The following is an 18,610-nucleotide window of genomic DNA, read 5'->3' as shown; positions in this document are numbered from 1 at the left end:
TTCTGATGGCTCAGTCTAGTTACTGAGCCATTTGTTACACTGCTGAGAATGAAGGTGCTTTCAGGCCATGCTCCCATGCTTCCTGTGACCTGAAATGAACATGAATGTGATGCTTAAAGAAGAGGCTGGGGTTGCTTATTCAAGCATTAGAGGTACAGAGGTAGAAGGTGCTTTTAGAGTGTGTTTTAGTGACCTGAAGGCAAACGAGAAAGCCTATCCCTTTGATTTTCATTACAAAATAACATAGGGTTCAATATCAGACTGATTCACTTGATACTAATGGCAGGGACAGGAAAATATATGGTAAATAATATGATATTTTTAACCATACCCATCAGAACAAATTAGTGTTGGGCAGTATGCCTTTTTGCACATACCACCATACCACTACAGGCGCTGTGGAGCGCTGTGTAAAAACAGCACCACCAAAGAACTCTGACACAGCTCGCTAGCTAATGCTAGCCAGTTAGCATAACAAAATTGCTAACACACTGGAGTGACGGTAGCTCAACTCTGTCCTGCCTGGAGAGAAATGAGAACAGCACTTTATCTGAGGAGCTCCTGTTGCCGCTCCTCACAGTATGTGCAGTGTTCTCAAGTTTCACGCTTTGAGCGAGTTCACACGCTCACACGCCACACATGGTATTTCTCACGCTTGCCAATCCACCGGCTGTATATTATAATGTACTCTCGTTGAGCCAATCAGAATATAGATCCCTCTGTTGTTAGGCAGACCTAGTCAAAGAGGGTGGAGTTTCAGCCAGAGTGTCAGGCGCGAAGAACTGTCCAAACAGCGGCAACACCGCCCCCCCCACCCCTTTTAACAACTGTGCGCACCCCCCAAGTTTTGATTACTAATTATCATTCTTCTTCTTCTTTAATTATTTTTCTTCTTTAATTATTATTATTTAATTATTATCTAATTATTATTATTATAATTATAATCATATATTTTTGTGTGTGTGAAAGCATGTGTGCACGTAATATTTTTCATTATTGTTATTATTGTCACTTTGCATAAAAGTGTGTAAACTGAAAATAAACTAAACAAAGCAAACAAACACCCTCTAACTAACTGAGTACATTAAACTACTAATTCTGTACATTTATTATCACTGTGGTCATAATCTATATCAGGGGTCGGCAATTAAGTTTGGCCGCGAGCCAGATACTTTCCAAACCATCATGTGGCAGACCACAAAAAAAAAAATCTGTTTTGGAAAATGAAGTGTAATGGGATGGAGTGCTACAGACTAGTAGCTCTCCAGCCCAGAGGGTTATAGAACCCAATTGCAGAACTGTTGATCTGAAAGCAGGTAAACCCAAGAAAAAAGGAAAAAATAAATCAATAAACACACTGCTCCTCACGCGGGACCAAACCCGTGTCGTCAGGGTCACGGTACAATACACTACAGCTGCCACGGCTAGTGAGCGGCCTTATAAAGATATAGGGAGCCCAAGAACGGGCAGAAAAAGGAGAACGGGTGGAAACTAAAGTTACAAAGTGCGCGACAGAGAGAGACAGGGGAGGATTGTAAACAAAAGCTCACCAGAGAAGTTTTTTTTTTTTTTTCATTATCATTTATTATAGTACAAACAATCTCACGGGCCAGATGTTTCATGCATGCAGGCCACATCGCACAGTAAACAAACATGGCCCCTTTCTTCTCGTTGTGCAGAATAAGGTGAATAGGCGTTAAGGACATGATTGATTGAATGTAACCTTGTAGCACTGCAGCTATTTGGTATTTGAGGTATAAAGTTGGCAGCAGCTACAGTCTATTAATAGCAGTGCGGGTGCTGTTTTAAACATAGTGCTAATCTGTCATAGAGGAAACCATGTCATCATTACAATGGGATGACATGAACATGATCCCCAGAGGGCAAAGCATCTTTGGAAGTCCAACTGAGCCAACAGGCTACGACAGAGCTCCTCAATTTTGATTCAGAGCACATACACACACACACACACGCACACTCAGACACTCTCACACTCTCACGCACACATACACACAGCTCACGTCCTTCACTGCCTCCAGGGTGTTTGTTTCCTTGGAGTCTCAGAAAATGGTTTAGGAAAGGGTGTGTTGGGGTATTCCGTTCTCTTCAAGATACTGGTCTGAAGCCAGCTAATTAGTATAAATGCATCTAAATACAAACATACAGTACTGTGTGGCACACACATCATGCCGAAATAAGGCCAAAACCAAGAATGTACATTTATATTTTACTGATCCAGCTTTGATTGAGCTATTAACAACATTTCTCTCAAATTCCAAATACAAATATTGTCATTTAGAGAAATGAGAAGTGGCTGAAATAATAAAAAAGACGCAGAGCTTTTAGACCTCAAATAATGCAAAGAAAACAAGTTTATATTCATAAAGTTTACAAAGTTCAGAAATCAATATTTGTTGGAATGACCCTGGTTTTTAATCACAGTTTTCATGCATCGTGGCATGTTCTTACACACTGCTTTAGTATAACTTTATGTCACTCCTGGTGCAAAAATTCAAGCAGTTCAGCTTGGTTTGGTGGTTTTTGATCATCCATCTTCCTCTTGATTATAAAAAATCAAAGAAACTCATAATTTTAAGTGGTCATTTTTTTACAGAGCTGTAGATGAACTGCAGCATTATGGTTGTTATTTTTATTTTTAAATATATATTTGGCATGCAAAAAGCTGAGAAACTATTACTCCTGGCTGTGAATTTAAAAAACAAGAATAATCAAGGCCAAAAACCAGGTTTTATATAAAGCTATAAAGCGCCTCCAGCTCACAGACAGTTTTCACTGAAACTGCTATTAAGGCAAACAAAGCAGGATCTAGATGACCAAGAAAATTGTCAGATAAAATAAAACTCAGGTCAACGCAAAGTAGGCTCACACTCCCACACCTCCAACCCCACACCCTCTGCTACATATGGAACTTTCATGTTCATTTATACAATCTACTAACATCATTGTAATGATAAAGTTTGCAGCATCGGTATTTAGGCTTTGTGTCAGATACAAGCTGTACAGGACTAGGATAGTAATCCTTAGCATTTGGTTGTATGTCGCATGTGATCTACTGTGGCTTTCTTTAATCAACATGCAGCTTTAATTTAATGTAGCAGAGACATAAAGCACCTGCATGCATGAATGCACAGAGCTGTATTCATAGTTTTACATTTATAGCCCTATGTATAGTTTTATACATGGGATTTTATGCCATGAAGGAAGCAGTGGAAGCCACTGGAGCAGAAAAACTGTTCTTCTGTGAAGCAGTGCTTTCACAAAAATCTAAATGTTAACTCTACCGACAACATTAAAAAAACAAAAAGAAAAACAGGGAGAACACCCAACAGATCATGTAGATCAACCAGAGGCACAAAAGCTGTAAAATTATAATCTTTTTGGCCACAAATTTGCCCGCAATTACAAAGGTAAAAAAAAAATTCATGAGAAGAACACTTTGCCAACTGTTAAGCATGTGGATCTGTTTTGTTTTCTTGGGTTGTGGAGCAGCCAGAAACAAAAAACACGATACTGGTTGAGAATTCTCCTAATTATAAGTAAATGTTGGAGAAACACTGACAGTCAAATCTGTCAGGTGGAAAAAACAATCAACAGGAAACATACCTCAAAACCAACCATGAGCTTCTTCAGGAAATATCAGTTGAATCTTTTCCAATTATCCTCACAATATCAAATAATAGAATGATTAAATAATATTTCAAAATTAAATTGTAAGCATGAAATTTTAACTTAAATACATGCAGTTATATACAGAATATTAAAGTCAGTCTCCACACTGTAAAAGGGAACTGATAGTTAAAGCTGTGGATGAGCATAGAGTGTCTTCACTGGGACCGCTTTATCAACACAGTGACGCAACACATGCACTATGGTGTTCCCTACCAAAATACACCACAGGTGTCTCCAAATAGACTGTGTGTCTGGGGGATGGGCTGCATAAGGTCACCCCTGGTTGTAAATGAACTCACTCACACACACACACACTCTCTCATACACACACGCACACACACACAAACACACCCCTTTCAAGGAAAGGCCATCTGCAATACACAGTGGAACATTTCGCAGCAGGCAGACGGTTTGCGCGTGTGTGGAGCTGTTCTATAACAGTCCTGTGTGTCACCTGTCTGGGAGGTGGCAGAATGTGATGCCTGCGTGGCACAGGATAAGCTGTCCCGACCCCCCCACACAAACACACCAGCACGCCTGTAGCCATGCCAACTCTACACTGGCAATGCCAACATACAGCCCTCTGGGATCACACACACACACAGATACTGTACCCTTAGCATCATTCACACTCCTATTGTGCACCAAAGAATTATAGCCTTGGTACAACCTCACAAACACACACTCTTGGGTTCATTATATAATGGGAAACTATTACATACAGCTCTGAAAAAAATTAGAGACCACTTAAAAATTATGAGTTTCTTTGATTTTACAAATTAAAACCTCTGGAATATAATCAAGAGGAAGATGGATGATCAAAAGCCATCAAACCAAACTGAACTGCTTGAATTTTTGCACCAGGAGTAAAGGCATAAAGTTATCCAAAAGCAGTGTGTAAGACTGGTGGAGGAGAACATAACTGTGATTAAAAAACAGGGCTTATTCCACCAAAAAATAATTTCTGATCTCTTAAAACTTCATGAATATGAACTTGTTTTCTTTGCATTATCTGAGAAAGTCTGAAAGCTCTGCATCTTTTTTGTTATTTCAGCCATTTCTCCAAAATGTTCTGCAAATAAATTCTCTAAATTACTATATTTGTATGTGGAATTTGGGAGAAATGTTGTCTGTAGTTTATAGAATAAAAAAAACAATGTTCATTTTACTCAAACATACACCTATAATTAGCAAAATCAGAGAAACTGATTCAGAAACTGAAGTGGTCTCTTAATTTTTCCAGAGCTGTATATCCATATATTTGCTAAAAACTGCAAAAAAAAGAATGCAATGCTTTTTCAGTGTCACTAAAGCCAACATATATAAATATACCAACTTATTCAGTCTAAAGCAGTTTAGCCCCACCGATTTTAAAGAAGTGGTCTTTTTTTGAGTTGCCATTTTTTTCTGTTACAGTGAGCAGCATGCAGCATCACTGGGTAGCCAGTGTGCTCGGAGGAAAGTTAACAGTAGGGGTGGGAATCACAGTGCATCTCATGATACGATATGATATGATATGATATGATATCACATTCCACGCCCAAGATAACCATATCACACTACTGTGATTTATCACCTTTCAGGTTCCGAGGGTTTTTAGCGAACTAGGAAAATTTGCTTTTAGCTACAGTACAGCACCAGGGAGCTCTAATTCACTACAGAAAACTCAAGTTCAGTTCATTGGGATCACTAAACCATTTTAAACTTTAAGTTTCTAAACACCATCAGAAAGTCTGTGACTGTTTTAAATGAGGTTATCTTTTCTCTTTTTATTTGCTTTATTTTTTTTGTATTCTTATGTTTTTATATTTTGATTCTTATGTTCTTCGTTCATTATTATTCATTTTATAATTTCTTATTATTTTTATCATTTTATTGTACTTTTACTATTATTAACTTAATTTTATATTTTATAAATTTTTACTTTTTATGTGTCAATTTTCTTTATGGTCAGTTTTTAGATTTTCCTATTTTTTATATATGTTTTTTTTCCATCTATATTAAATGTTTATTTAAAGTTTGTATTTCTTTTATTTATTTCCGTTTTATTATCTTATCTAAATGTGTTCAATCCCTTTTAAACTGTAAACTAAAAATAATGGTTGATTGATTAATTTTAGCAAGTCAAACTGGAAAGCGAGTCTTTGAGAGTTTAGAACGCATTTGTTTAGAAAAAATATCAACATTTGATGCCACATTTCTATATTATTCAGCAAACGACAACAATATATCGCAATATCGATATATTGTCCCACCCCTAACTAACAGATGCCTGTACCAGCCAATATCACACTGGGAGTGTGTGAAGAGAGAGAGCCATCTACCCATCCAGAGAGAGATTGACTAATTGTGCTGTCTCGGACTCCGGCTGCTGATGGCGGGCAGCATGATCCGGGATCTGAACAAACTATCCTCGGATCATAGTGACAGTGCCTTAGCCCACTGGACCAATCAGAGCCAAATTAATGGTTTTATGAATTTTGATTTAGTGTTTCAGCCAAGCTTGCTGTGTTAAATCAGTCAGAATTGGGACACCCAATCAGAACAGGAATCATTTGCATATATCAATCTCCAGCTGTTTTACACATCTCGTTCTTTATTTTAGTTTCGTTATTTAACACTAAAGCCTATAGCTGACTCCTCAGATGCTGAAAACTGACCTTTTCAGACTCCCCCAGCTCATAACTGTAGAAATCAAACCCATTGCTCTACTCTTATATTTTTGTGCTCAGCTGCAGCAGCCAGAGCAGCAGCTTGTGCTGCAGAATCGATTCGAGTGTATGCCAAGAGTCAGATGTTAAAAACGGGCAGATTATGCAAACAGCACAGTGCTGATGTGCTGCTAAATGTAGAACCACCAGTAGCAAAACTGAATCAGAAATCAACTGGAGAAAATATGAACCTGTAGTTTTAATACATAAAAAAGGACAAAATTACAGAAACACTTTTATTTTATGTCCAAACAAAAAACGTATAGCTGGGAAAAATACAGGCAAATAACTTTAAGTGAACTAAAGACCAATGAGGGATATTGGCTAGTTCGACTAATCGGCTTTGTATCGGCATCTGCCAATTTTAAGCCAAAATATGCAATTAAACAATGCATAATACTAGAGATGGGGCCAATTTTGACTTAATCAGTGTATCAGACATCGGGTGACCGCGGCCAATCCACTTACCGATCCCACTTAAACCCTCCATAACGTTAATACGAAACACATCACTGATCCGGATTCCAGTTCCACATTTTACCCTAAACCCCCAGCAGCTTCAGTCTGTTGCTGACTGATTAACTTTAGCTGTTTATCTACAAAAAAAGTCAAATATCTGCAGAGTTTTTACTTTGGAAACGCAGAACAGCAGAACGGCTACATGTAATATTTGTAAAGTCAGCGTCCGAGGTGTGAACAGATTAACACCAGCAGTCTGTTAGCATAGCTAGCACTAAACCGACAGCTGCATTCTGGTGTTATAAAGGTATTAACTACAGACTGGAGCAAACTATAGTCATAATCCACATATCCTATAGAACCACAGTATCTACAAACACTAATCAGCACCAACACACCCATCTGCTGTTAAAAACAGCCATTAATTTAGCTCAGAAATACAGTTAGCATCGCCAGTTAGCCGTTAGCATCTCCATTAATATCTGCAGTCTGTTAGCCTAGCTAGCATCAGGGCGACAGCTGCATTCATGGCATTGTGAATGTAATAATTAACTTAAAATAACTAACTGAAGTGAACTAAAGCCATAAACCACATCAAATATTAATATTATTAAAAAACAGTGTTAAATTCAGCTCGGAAATACAGTTAGCGTCGCCGGTTAGCCGTTCGCCATTGCAGACAGTTCACTACACTACGTGTCAAAATAAAAGTCTCCTGAGCAACTAGTGCAAAAAAATAGTCTAGAGCCCTGTATTTAATATTTTAACTTGTTTTAACATATGTAATATTTAACTTTATATATATATATATATATATATATATATATATATATATATATATATATATATATATATATATATATATATATTTAATTCAAATTTAAATATATAATTTGAAAGAAAACTATTGTGTGTTTGTATATAAATTGTAAATAAATGACTTTGGAATACATTTACATTAAATGCACTTGTGTTTACTCTTCAAAGGGCTGCATGGTCTGTTTCAGCCTCATTATGTTACCTTAATCATAGTACCAATAACAAACTAAAAGAGCCCTTTTATCTGTATTTGTCTCAGTATCGCAGTTTTATATCAGTTTTATATCGGAATCCGATCGGAGCTGAAAAAAGTGGACTGTCCCATCACTACATAAGATTAACGCGAATAAAAAAGACTAAAGAGAATAAATTGTTTTAACACCACTAACCGGATATCCCTTTTGAGCGTGCTAATCCTCACAAAACACCAGACCACATTCAATCACAACACAAAAATAGAGCAACAACAGTTGGAATGACAAAGAAATCACGTTCATGGATTCACTGGATAAGCAGACCTTTTATGGCTGACTATAAACACACAGTACGTTATAAAAGTCCTGCACAATTATATATTAGCAGTCTGGTGGTACTAGCCTGGAAAGGGTAATGGGGCATCTAGCCCTGGTGTTGATTGGTATTGGTGATTGGCTGATTCAGCAGATTTAGCTGAAGGATGATCTGCAATTGAAATTGGCCCCAAAAACTCTTATCAGTGCATCTCTAATATGGGCATTTAAAAACCTTTATTTAGAATGGCACAAAGGGCAGATCAAAGGAAGTAAAATTAGCTGTAAACGATTTAAAGCTGAATACAACACACCTAAACACAGACCAAATGGAGACAACTGAAAAAATAGCCTTACACACACACACACACACACACACATAAATTCTTGCACGACCAAATGCAGCAGCCCTGACCCACTCTAAAAACAGCAACATTACATTTAGCTGTGGTCTTACAGAAGATCTATAGATGATGTAGGAAAAAGAGCGACCTAATATTCTAAAAAAAAAAATGCAACAGAAAAAAATGACATTTTTATTGAATCATTTAAAACATCTCTGCTACAAATAAAATAATGTTTGTTGCCAGGACCAACCACTGTTTCAGGACTTGTAGAACGCATGTAGCTAAAAAAACTTCACAACTAGACAAGACAAACATGATCAGATGGAATGTGACCTCCACCTTTAACCCATCTGTGCAGTGAATACATTCACACACACACACACACACACACACACACACACAGTGAGATGCCCTGACATAAACACTTGTCCGAGGTGATGACCAGCCATTGCTGCAGTGCCCAGGAAGCAGTGAGGGTTAAGGGATTTTCTTAAAGGTAACATTGATTTTTGGTGTCGTTGAATTGCCTACTTCCGTTTTCCCACAGTTTTCTGAGATCCAGTATTTTTTTTACATTTTGCACAAATCGCTGATGCCACCATTATCCAGGCTCAAAGAAGCTCCACACCTCATTGGTAGAATCCAGAGAGCCCTCCATTTAAGGTAAAGGTACAAATGGTGGCGCCCAGAGATGTAGGTTACGCTACAGGTGGTAAACAGCTGGTGTTGTTAATAAGCTTCTTGTGCAGTTTTAACATTTTAAATGCCTTGGTTTAAATGTCAGGGCTTTCCAGATTCTACTATTAAAGTGTGGAGCTACTTTGAGCCTGGATAACAATGTAAAAAGCAATTTGTCTGCAGGGGAAAATATGCCCCATATCATCCATTCTAAAGCATGTTTGGAGAAACTGCAAAAAAATTACTGGATCTCAGAAAGCTGCTGGAGAATGGAGGTGGGCTATTCAACAAGGGTTAGTACTATTTATCATGTTTATATATTTATCACTAGAGTTCTCCTTTAAGGGTCAAACAGTGGAAACTTGCCAATCCCAGGTATCAAACCCACAATCCAGTCCGATCTTTTTTTATGCTTGTTATGAAGAATTCAGTCAGAAAAAATTGAAACTCCACATTAAACTATGGGATTATGGTGATAATCGTCACTATAACAAGGACAATACTTTTGTTTGTGGGTTTATTTGGTCGCTTGTTCCGCCATATTACCAGCGATTCTCATACCCCTCAGTCTAAAGTGTGCCTCTGAAAAATTCCCATATGAAGTCCTATCCCTATCCCTAATCTACCCCTCCAGCCTAACAAGAATCAGGACACCCCTACCACTTGGCATGCACGTGCAAAACAGGTAGGGGTAGAGGTAAATGATAGGGCCAAGGGGAGAAATGGGATTGGGCCTAGTAATACCTTCAAAATTGTGCTACACTGCAGCCACCAAGTATCTGATTAAAATAACATATTCGTATAGTGTATTTTGTGACTTTGTGAACTCCACAACCATATATGCATACAAACAAACAAAAAAGTGTCTTTGAAGATGCAAAAACTATCAACATCTTCATTCTAACATTTTGCTGGTTCAATAAATCTGAATAAAATCAGTACTTCCAAGTTATGTTCTAAAAATTAAGTTGACACACCAGAATGAACATCTGCATGAAAGCACATTTTAGTACAGCACAGTTTATAGACTCTACATATAATGTGTTTTCTTGTTTCTCTGCTCCTTCCTTAGAAGGTTTTGCTGCAGCACAAAGTAACACACAGTTGGCCACTAAAGTTAGACGTACACCATATATGTCCATGAAAGCCTCTGACGCACCAAAATAAACCATTTCCACTAATCCTGAGATTGGAAGAGCTGCTGTCTCTGATACACACAGCACACACTTTTATCAAACAAAGTAGAACATTTTCAGAACACATTCGTTCTGTACAGGGACAGGGCCGGTTGCCAGATCCTCATTACTCCTGCCTATCTGTGACTCACCACTCTGTTTGACAGTTAGGCTTTGAGTTAAGGACAGGAAGGGAGCAGCATGCATTTCTGCAGGCAGGTGTCCTACACACACCCACACATCCACATACCCACAAACACACACACAGATACACACACACAACTAAAACAAGAGCAGCTATTTTCATATAGGAAAAACAGGACTATTTAAAGTATTTCTTTCTGCCCCACTTTCCTGAGAAGCTGTACAACTTTCCTGAGAAGCTGTACCAAGACTTTTCCTACTTACTAGCACTAGGCCTCTAACAATAACTACTGTGTTTTTTTTGGATGATACATTGGCCCAGAATTATTGCAATAAACTGTATTATTTACATTTTTAATTAAAAATGTAGAGTGATGTTAATAGATAGATAGATAGATATAACGTGTGATACTCACATACACTAGTAACTTCCATACTGGGCAATACACTTGTTGATCCAGTAAAATGTATTACTTTGGGTGGCTTACACCCAACAACACTGTGCTAAAACTAACCCCGTGGTGTGGAGGCTGTAGGGATGCTGGAGGCTCAGTGGAATAGGTCTGCACGATATCATTTACATATCGTCATTTGCACAATAGTCACATTGCAGGACATGTGATGTTACTTAAGGCACAAGAAGTAGATACACAGCATTGTCTCTGTGTCTGTGTAAGTGACAAGCTGCGGCTGCCTGAGAAGCATAATCTTGCAATGTTACAAGATTTATTTCAATCCAGTGTTGCTGGATTCATTTTTCACCAAGATCTTGCAGCAGCATTGATGATGGTAGAGTCTGAACGCTGCACAAAGCAGCTCTTCTCCATCCAGCACATCCCAAAGATTCTCAATAAGGTTAAGATCTGGTGAACTCTCTCAATCCATGTGTAAAAATGATGATCTCATGCTCTGTGAATCACTCTTTCACAATTCCAGACCCATGAATCCTGACATGGGGAAGAAAAAATCCATTGATGGAATAACCTCATCTATGTTCAGTATATTCAGGTAGTCAGCTGACCTCATTCTTTCAGCACATACTGTTGATGAACCTAAACCTGCAGACCAACTGCAGCATCAACCCCACATCATTTACTTACTTACATCCAGGTGGTGATTTTTTGTTGGCCAGGCAGTGTAGCTCTGCAGGTTATGTGGTTATATAATTAGCTGATGTTTTGTTTGAACAGCATTTACAGAAGTAGTTGCTTGCTCCCCAGACAGGGGGTTTAAATCAACCTTTATTTTGTTCAGTGTCAATACACTTTACATATCCCTTTGTTGATAAGAAGAAGACTAAAAATTAAGATTAACCTTAAAACACTAACGTTAAAATTAGTAACACAATTACTAACATTGGGTATGTTTTACAACATACATCTCATGAAAAAAAGAGTACCATGGATAACCCTATAAAAAAAGCAGAAAAAATATTAGAAAATTAGGTAATCCTTAACAGGTAATGTCCTAAAAAATTGATTTGATTTAAACACACAAACACTAACATCAGGTAAATTACACCCATAAAATATGTTACTCTCCATCACTAACGTCGGATGAAAATCACCTGAATACATACCTCTTAAAAAAACATAGATGGGAAGAGAGAATCAACCATAACACTAATTAATGACATCAATGAGCCCTAAAGCTCCCCAAACTCCCATACAACTCAGACAGCAGCAACACAATGAAAATCACATGAAAACATTGTGTGGGTGAAAATCACCCAGTGTTAGCGTTCCAGGGTTAAGCATTGCCATGGATTTCTGAAAATAATTAATCCATATACTACAGAGCCAAAAGTACTGAAACACTAGCTTCTTCTTAAATCAACAGTATGTATCTACTTGTGTGCGAGTGTGCATTTGCACATATGTATCAGCAATGGGTGCATTCATTTTAATGCACTGAAACATTTGGACATACAGTATATATTGTAAGAACACAACAAGGAAAGTGGGCAGTCATCTCAGCACCCAGGAAACAGTGTCTAGTTCAAGGGTACCTCAGTACCAGGATGCCAGACCTGGGAAAAGGACCAGTGAGCTACCTGTCCAAATAATGCTTTTTTAACCTTTAAGGCCATGGCTGCTCAAATGACTGACACATTAGAGTAATAGTGCAGGATTTTACACTATTAATATGACTAATACACAGTTCTGCAGAGAGGACTTGTGCAGCTCCACCAAAGTTACATAGTGTAGCAGCAGCAGCGTTCCAGCATTATTAATGACAGAGATGCTATTCTTCCTAGTCAATATTTTATGGTAAAAATGCTACATAAGTTGCTTCATTTACAGTCTTCATTATATGAAGTATGTGTGTTTCACAGAAATGAGAAATGGTGGAAGGGTAGTCAACTGGTTAAAAATATTGCTCCATAAAAAAAAAAAGACAGGAACACACAAGTGAATAACTAATAAATTATGTTTTGTATACCACACAACAAATTAAGCAATTAATTGCATGGCAATTTACAATTCAATTAGCAGTACTGCAATAATAAATAATAAATCATTGCAATATTTAATGTTATTGACCCATTAGATAGAACACAAGGTAGACAGAAACAAAAAATAGTGCATAGGTAATAAATAGTGCATTATCTACCACATCATGTATAAAACTAGCCAAAATGACTTAAAACACACACACACACACACACACACAAACACCCACTGACGCTCACTCCTCTGTCCGACCTTCCTACACATCACTGTACATAAGCACACACTAACAGGTATACAACCAGAAGATTCAAAATACAAAACCACAGAATTCACCTACACACACACACACACGTGTGTATGTCAATCTGATATGACCTTAGCATACATAATACAAATTCACATGCATATGCATGCACACACACACACACACTCACTCTCTCTCTCTCTCTCTCTCTCTCTTATTCCTACCCTCAGCACGTGTTCTCCTTCTTCATGGCTCTCGTCCATGTCAGTTAAAACGGCACTAGTGGAGGCAGCAGCTGCCTCCATGCCCTGCTAGTCTCGTATGAGTGTGTGTGTGTGTGTGTGTGTTAGACAGAGAGAGAGAGAGAGAGAGAGAGAGAGAGAGAGAGAGAGAGAGAGAGAGAGAGAGAGAGAGGAAGCGGGAGGGAGAATTAGTGTGTGTGTGTGTGTGTGAGAGAGAGAGAGAGAGAGAGAGAGAGATGCTTTGGGAGCAACAGAGCAGGAAAAAGGTTGAGTGTGTGTGTGTGTGTGTGTGTGTGTGTGAGAGAGAGTGGAGAGTCTCTGTGGGATGCTGGAACATCTCTGTGTGTGTGTGTTTGTACGGGCTCTTTCCGTTCCCCTCTCTCTCTCTCTCTCTCTCTCTCTCTCTACCAGCCAATCACCGCACGGAGCTATATTTCATTCTCCTGGCCAGTGACACGTGCGCCAAAACAGACACATAGCTGTGCACCTACATGCACACACTGACAGGTATACAGCCAGACCTAAAATCCAATATCACAGAATGCATGGACACACACACACACACACTTACAAAACACAATGAACCACAAAAAACATTTGTGTCGACATGCTCAACTACAAATTATATCTGATCATGTGACCTGGACAATGAAAAATCCCTCTGAAGGACAGATTTAAGGTCAGATGTGATGAAGATATCTGTAGAAGTGAAGATGAGACACATCACATTATGATTACAAGAGCACTGAACCTACTGTTAAGCATGGTGGTGGAAGCATCATGAAAGGAGGCATCGTGTTTTGCTCCTAAACTGTACTTTCTAGAGCTATGCTCTATAATTTTCTCTACTAAAAATATTTATTGCATAAAAAAACACACCAAAATTTTATGTGACCTTCATGACCTTGAACCACCTATGTGACCCTATGTGAATCAAGCTCGTATTTTTCTCATTACTTCTCCAGAAAAGAATACTATGCACACATTTTCATGTGTACATGTTTTTGCCACACTAAAAATTGTTTTTGACCACATTCCCAAAGGAAAATATATATTTTTTTGGAGGGGGTTTAAAAAGCAGACTAAGTCGGTGCCACTATGATCAGGAGATCGCTGGTTTGAATCCTGTTCATGTAGCTTGCCATCAACTGCCAGAGCCCTGAGAGAGCACTATTGGCCTTGCTCCCTCTCCACATCACTTCAAAGGGTGATTTCAATCAGCACAAGGTGTCTGTAAGCTGATGTATCAGAACCGCTGCGCTTTCCTCCGAGCACACTGTGATGCTACTAAGAAATGATGTCTGACTTCACATATATCGGAAGAGGCATGTGCTAGTCTTTACCCTCCTGGTGTGTTGGGGTATCACTAGCGATAGGGGGAGTCCTAATGAGTGGGTTGGGTAATTGGCCGTGTAAATTAGGAAGAATTAAAAAAAGTGTTAAAACTAAGAAATATATATATATTGTTTTAAATGTAAAATATTTCTTGCTCAAGGATATTTAACCAAATATCAGTTAAGCTGTATAAAGGCCTGTCACAACAACAATATTTCTTAGGTGATATATAGCTTTAGAAATAATTGCAATAAACACTCATTTAATCAAAAACAAAAAATATACTTCACCAATAAAACCTAAATATGATAAAATTACTGTTTTTAAACAAAGTCAACACAGGGCTCATTTGAGTAATGGGTTCTCCTCAACAAGTAAATCTGTTGAGGTTGTATCTATATATTGTACCATAAATTGGTAATATATTTGTGCAATATTTTTTTTAGAACAGCACAAACATTATCAACCAAATGCTGAACATGTGTTGACATTTGCATCTATGCGCATGAATGTGCCCTTCTTCTTTCTCTGCTTCTCTTGAGTTCATAATTTTAGCCAAGGTCACCATTCTGGCTCCCTTCAAGACGTCAATGCAGATGCCGATGCCTGGAATATGCACAGACTCACACACAGACAAAACACACACAGATACACACAGACAGCCGTGCTCTGAATACACAAACCTCTTCTCTGTACACACTCTGCCTGACGTTCACCACACAGACACACACAAGAGCACACCAAATAAGAATAGCCCGACAACTTTCTTTCTTTCCTTCCTACAGACTGCATTCAGCTCCCCCTGCCCTGCCGTTCATCACCTGCTTAATGAGGTAATTAATAGATAAATTAATCAGCCAAGTCTCCTTAATGAGCCTTCAGTTCTGGTCATCACATGTCCGCTTATCGACCTTCAGAGGCTTCCAGCCCTGTTATTAATTATTAATTACAGTTTTGTCTAATGTTCACTCATTCACTTTGGGCCTGTGGTTACTCTGTGCAGAAGAGATTTCTTTACTTAAGCAATAATACATGAGAGGTTCAGCACAGCAGTGCCAATATAACACATTATAGCACGAACCTCGAGTGTATTATTGCTATTATACCACAATTCCATTACTGCTGTTAATTTTGAGTTAAACAGGACAAGAAAATACGATCTGTTTGGTTATAAACACTCTGCGAGTTAAAATAGTTCCATAGCTGCTCTGCTTTAGCTGCACTGTAAGCTCTGCTTGTGGAATTCTGAAATTGTGGAAATCTAAGCTTACTGTAAATAAACAGAAGCGCTTTACTCACCCATATAAACGTTTTTAGGAGAGAAATCTGTGTAGATTAAAGTCCAGCGCTCGTTTGACTGAAAAAAAAATGTTCTTTGTAAGAAATAAAGTTTTGTTTACTTGCAGAATTACAAGAGTCAACCTTACATTCAGCTTAAAATTCCCCAATATTAACTAAAAAATGTATACACTTAAGCTTTAATTTTAATAATAACAACTCTTAACCTGATATTAGTGGCTGATAATGTGTGTAATAATGCATATTTCTGAATCGCTGGGCTTATTTATTTGTGGACCATGTCTTTGCCTGCGCCGCCTATTAGAGGCATGGCGTTTCTGCACTGTGCCTCTATGGGATCTAATTTTTTATGGGATCTTTTACATTTTTCAGTCCTTTACATTGTGTTTATAAATCATGATAAATTCTTCAAATGCATCAAATGACTTGGAGTAAAATATTTTTACACTGACTTCACCACTGACTGAGGTAGAAAAGTGTAAAGTTGTGATTTTGGAGATGTGAGATCTGTGCATGGCTAAGGTAATAAAACAATATTGCTGTTTAAAGTAACAACATGTAATAAATGACAGCAAGCATGTTGTAATGCTACTACAATTTCAAAACACTGGAGAGAGATGCCAGTCCTGCTCTCCTCTTACCCAGCTGCTACACTCATGTGGGTTGCCAGGTTAAGGGCACTGATATGGCAACCCGGTTTGTGGAAATTGGATGGGGAAATGGGCAGTGCAAGTTAGTACAGAATATATAATAACAATACAGTGGTATAATAAAGTTTGGGCACCCCTGATCATTTTCATGATTTTCATTTATAAATCATTGGTTGTTCAGATCAGCAATTTCAATTAAATATATCATATAGCAGATGAACACAGTGATATTTGAGAAGCGAAATGAAGCTTATAGAATTTACAGAAAGTGTTTGACAATTCTTCACACAAAATTTGGCAGGTGCATACATTTTGGGCTCCCTTATCGTCTTATTTATTTGATTTCCTTTATCACTAATTACTGGAACACAAAATTAGTTTGGTAAGCTCATTGACCTTTGACCTACATACAGGTGAATCCAATAATGAGAATGGGTTAAGGTGCCAATTGCAAGTTTTTCTCCTCGTTGCATCTTCTCTGAAGAGCGGCAACATGGGAGCCTTAGAACAAAACTCTCAAATGACCTGAAAACAAAGACTCTTCAACATCGTGGTCAAGGCGATGTCGGCGTGGTCTACTTCCTGTCGGCGGCGTGAGGAGTTGCAGCGGCTACTCCGGAAGCAAAACACGGTGCTTTTGTTTGTTTTTCTGTGTAAATAATCCGACCTGAACTCGCAATCATGCAAAAGTTCGCTATGGGAACAACTTACGACCGACAGACCCTGCTAGACCTGCAAAATCAACAAAAATCTGTACTTACAGACAGTCTACGAGCGGAGCTACGCGCGCTAGGCCTGCTAAGATCCGCGGCGTTTCCTGAGCCTGCTATCCGGAAGCGGTCTCTCCGCAAGCGTTGCGCGAGGAGCCGAAAAGCGCGGTAAGAGAGCCGGAGTCCGCGCTAAGCTAATGGCTAACTCCAGCCGGCCAGCGGTTCCATCTCTCCTTCTCTCCAACGTTTGCTCCCTGCCGAACAAGATTGACTATCTCTGGCTCCAGTGGACATCCCAGCGCGAGTTCAGAGCCGCGACGTCGGCCTCTCGGGCAAGGTACGTGGAGGTGGGGTGTGTGTTTACATCAACACAGCATGGTGTAACAACGCTGCGCTGATCTCCAGCTACTGCTCGCCGCTGGTGGAGTTTGCTGTAGTCAGAGCCAGGCCATTCTACCTGCTCAGAGAGCTTAGCAGCGTCTACATAATAGCAGTGTATGTAGCACCCAGTGCTAATGCTAATGCTAACGGTGCTAATGCTAACGCTCTGCAATAACTGTACACTGTTATCTCCAAACTCCAGAACTCACACCCCGAGGGACTGTTTATTGTTGCTGGTGATTTCAATCACAGTAATCTGAAGGCCCTGCTGCCCAGCTTTCACCAACATGTGGATTTTCCAACCCGTGGAGCTAACCTGCTCGATTGTGTGTATACTAACATTCCAGGTTCGTACAGAGCAGAGCCCCGCCCCCCCTTTACGGCTACTCTGATCATATCACTGTCATGCTCATCCCATCATACAGAGAGCTCATCAGACGTGCCAAATCAGAGAAGAAGCAAGTTACAACCTGGCCTCCAGGAGCCATCTCTGCTCTTCAGGACTGTTTTGAGCACACTGACTGGGACATGTTCAGAGAAGCTGCTACCTCTGATGACTCCATCAACCTGGAGGAGTACACAGACTCCGTGACTGGCTACATCAGCAAGTGCATTGAGGATGTTACTGTCTCCAAAACCATCACAACCCGCCCCAACCAGAAGCCGTGGATGACTGCAGAGGTGCGTGTGCTGCTGAGATCCCGAGACAAGGCCTTTAAGTCAGGGGACAAGGCTGGCCTCCGAACAGCTAGAGCCAAGCTCTC

General features: G+C 39.1%; 1 protein-coding gene across 5 annotated transcripts in view; it reads right to left on the bottom strand.

The window, feature by feature from the left end:
• The window catches only part of LOC103028288 (sodium bicarbonate cotransporter 3-like), an 88,725-nt gene extending 74,910 nt beyond the window's left edge, over positions 1–13,815 (bottom strand). For 4 of the 5 annotated variants that reach the window (XM_049474892.1, XM_022671986.2, XM_049474891.1 and 1 more), the window contains exon 1: positions 13,454–13,815. In XM_049474892.1, the coding sequence (XP_049330849.1) occupies positions 13,454–13,534 (81 nt within the window). In that variant the 5' untranslated portion in view covers positions 13,535–13,815. The remainder of the gene's footprint in view (positions 1–13,453) is intronic. The other variant, XM_049474894.1, reaches the window with a different exon arrangement.
• Positions 13,816–18,610: the final 4,795 nt, after the last annotated feature.

The sequence above is a fragment of the Astyanax mexicanus genome, chromosome 2 (genome assembly GCF_023375975.1).
Source record: "Astyanax mexicanus isolate ESR-SI-001 chromosome 2, AstMex3_surface, whole genome shotgun sequence".
NCBI classification, from domain to species: Eukaryota; Metazoa; Chordata; class Actinopteri; order Characiformes; family Acestrorhamphidae; genus Astyanax; species Astyanax mexicanus.
Note: the sequence above shows the minus strand (reverse complement) of the source record. Positions and strands in the feature narration are given on the sequence as shown.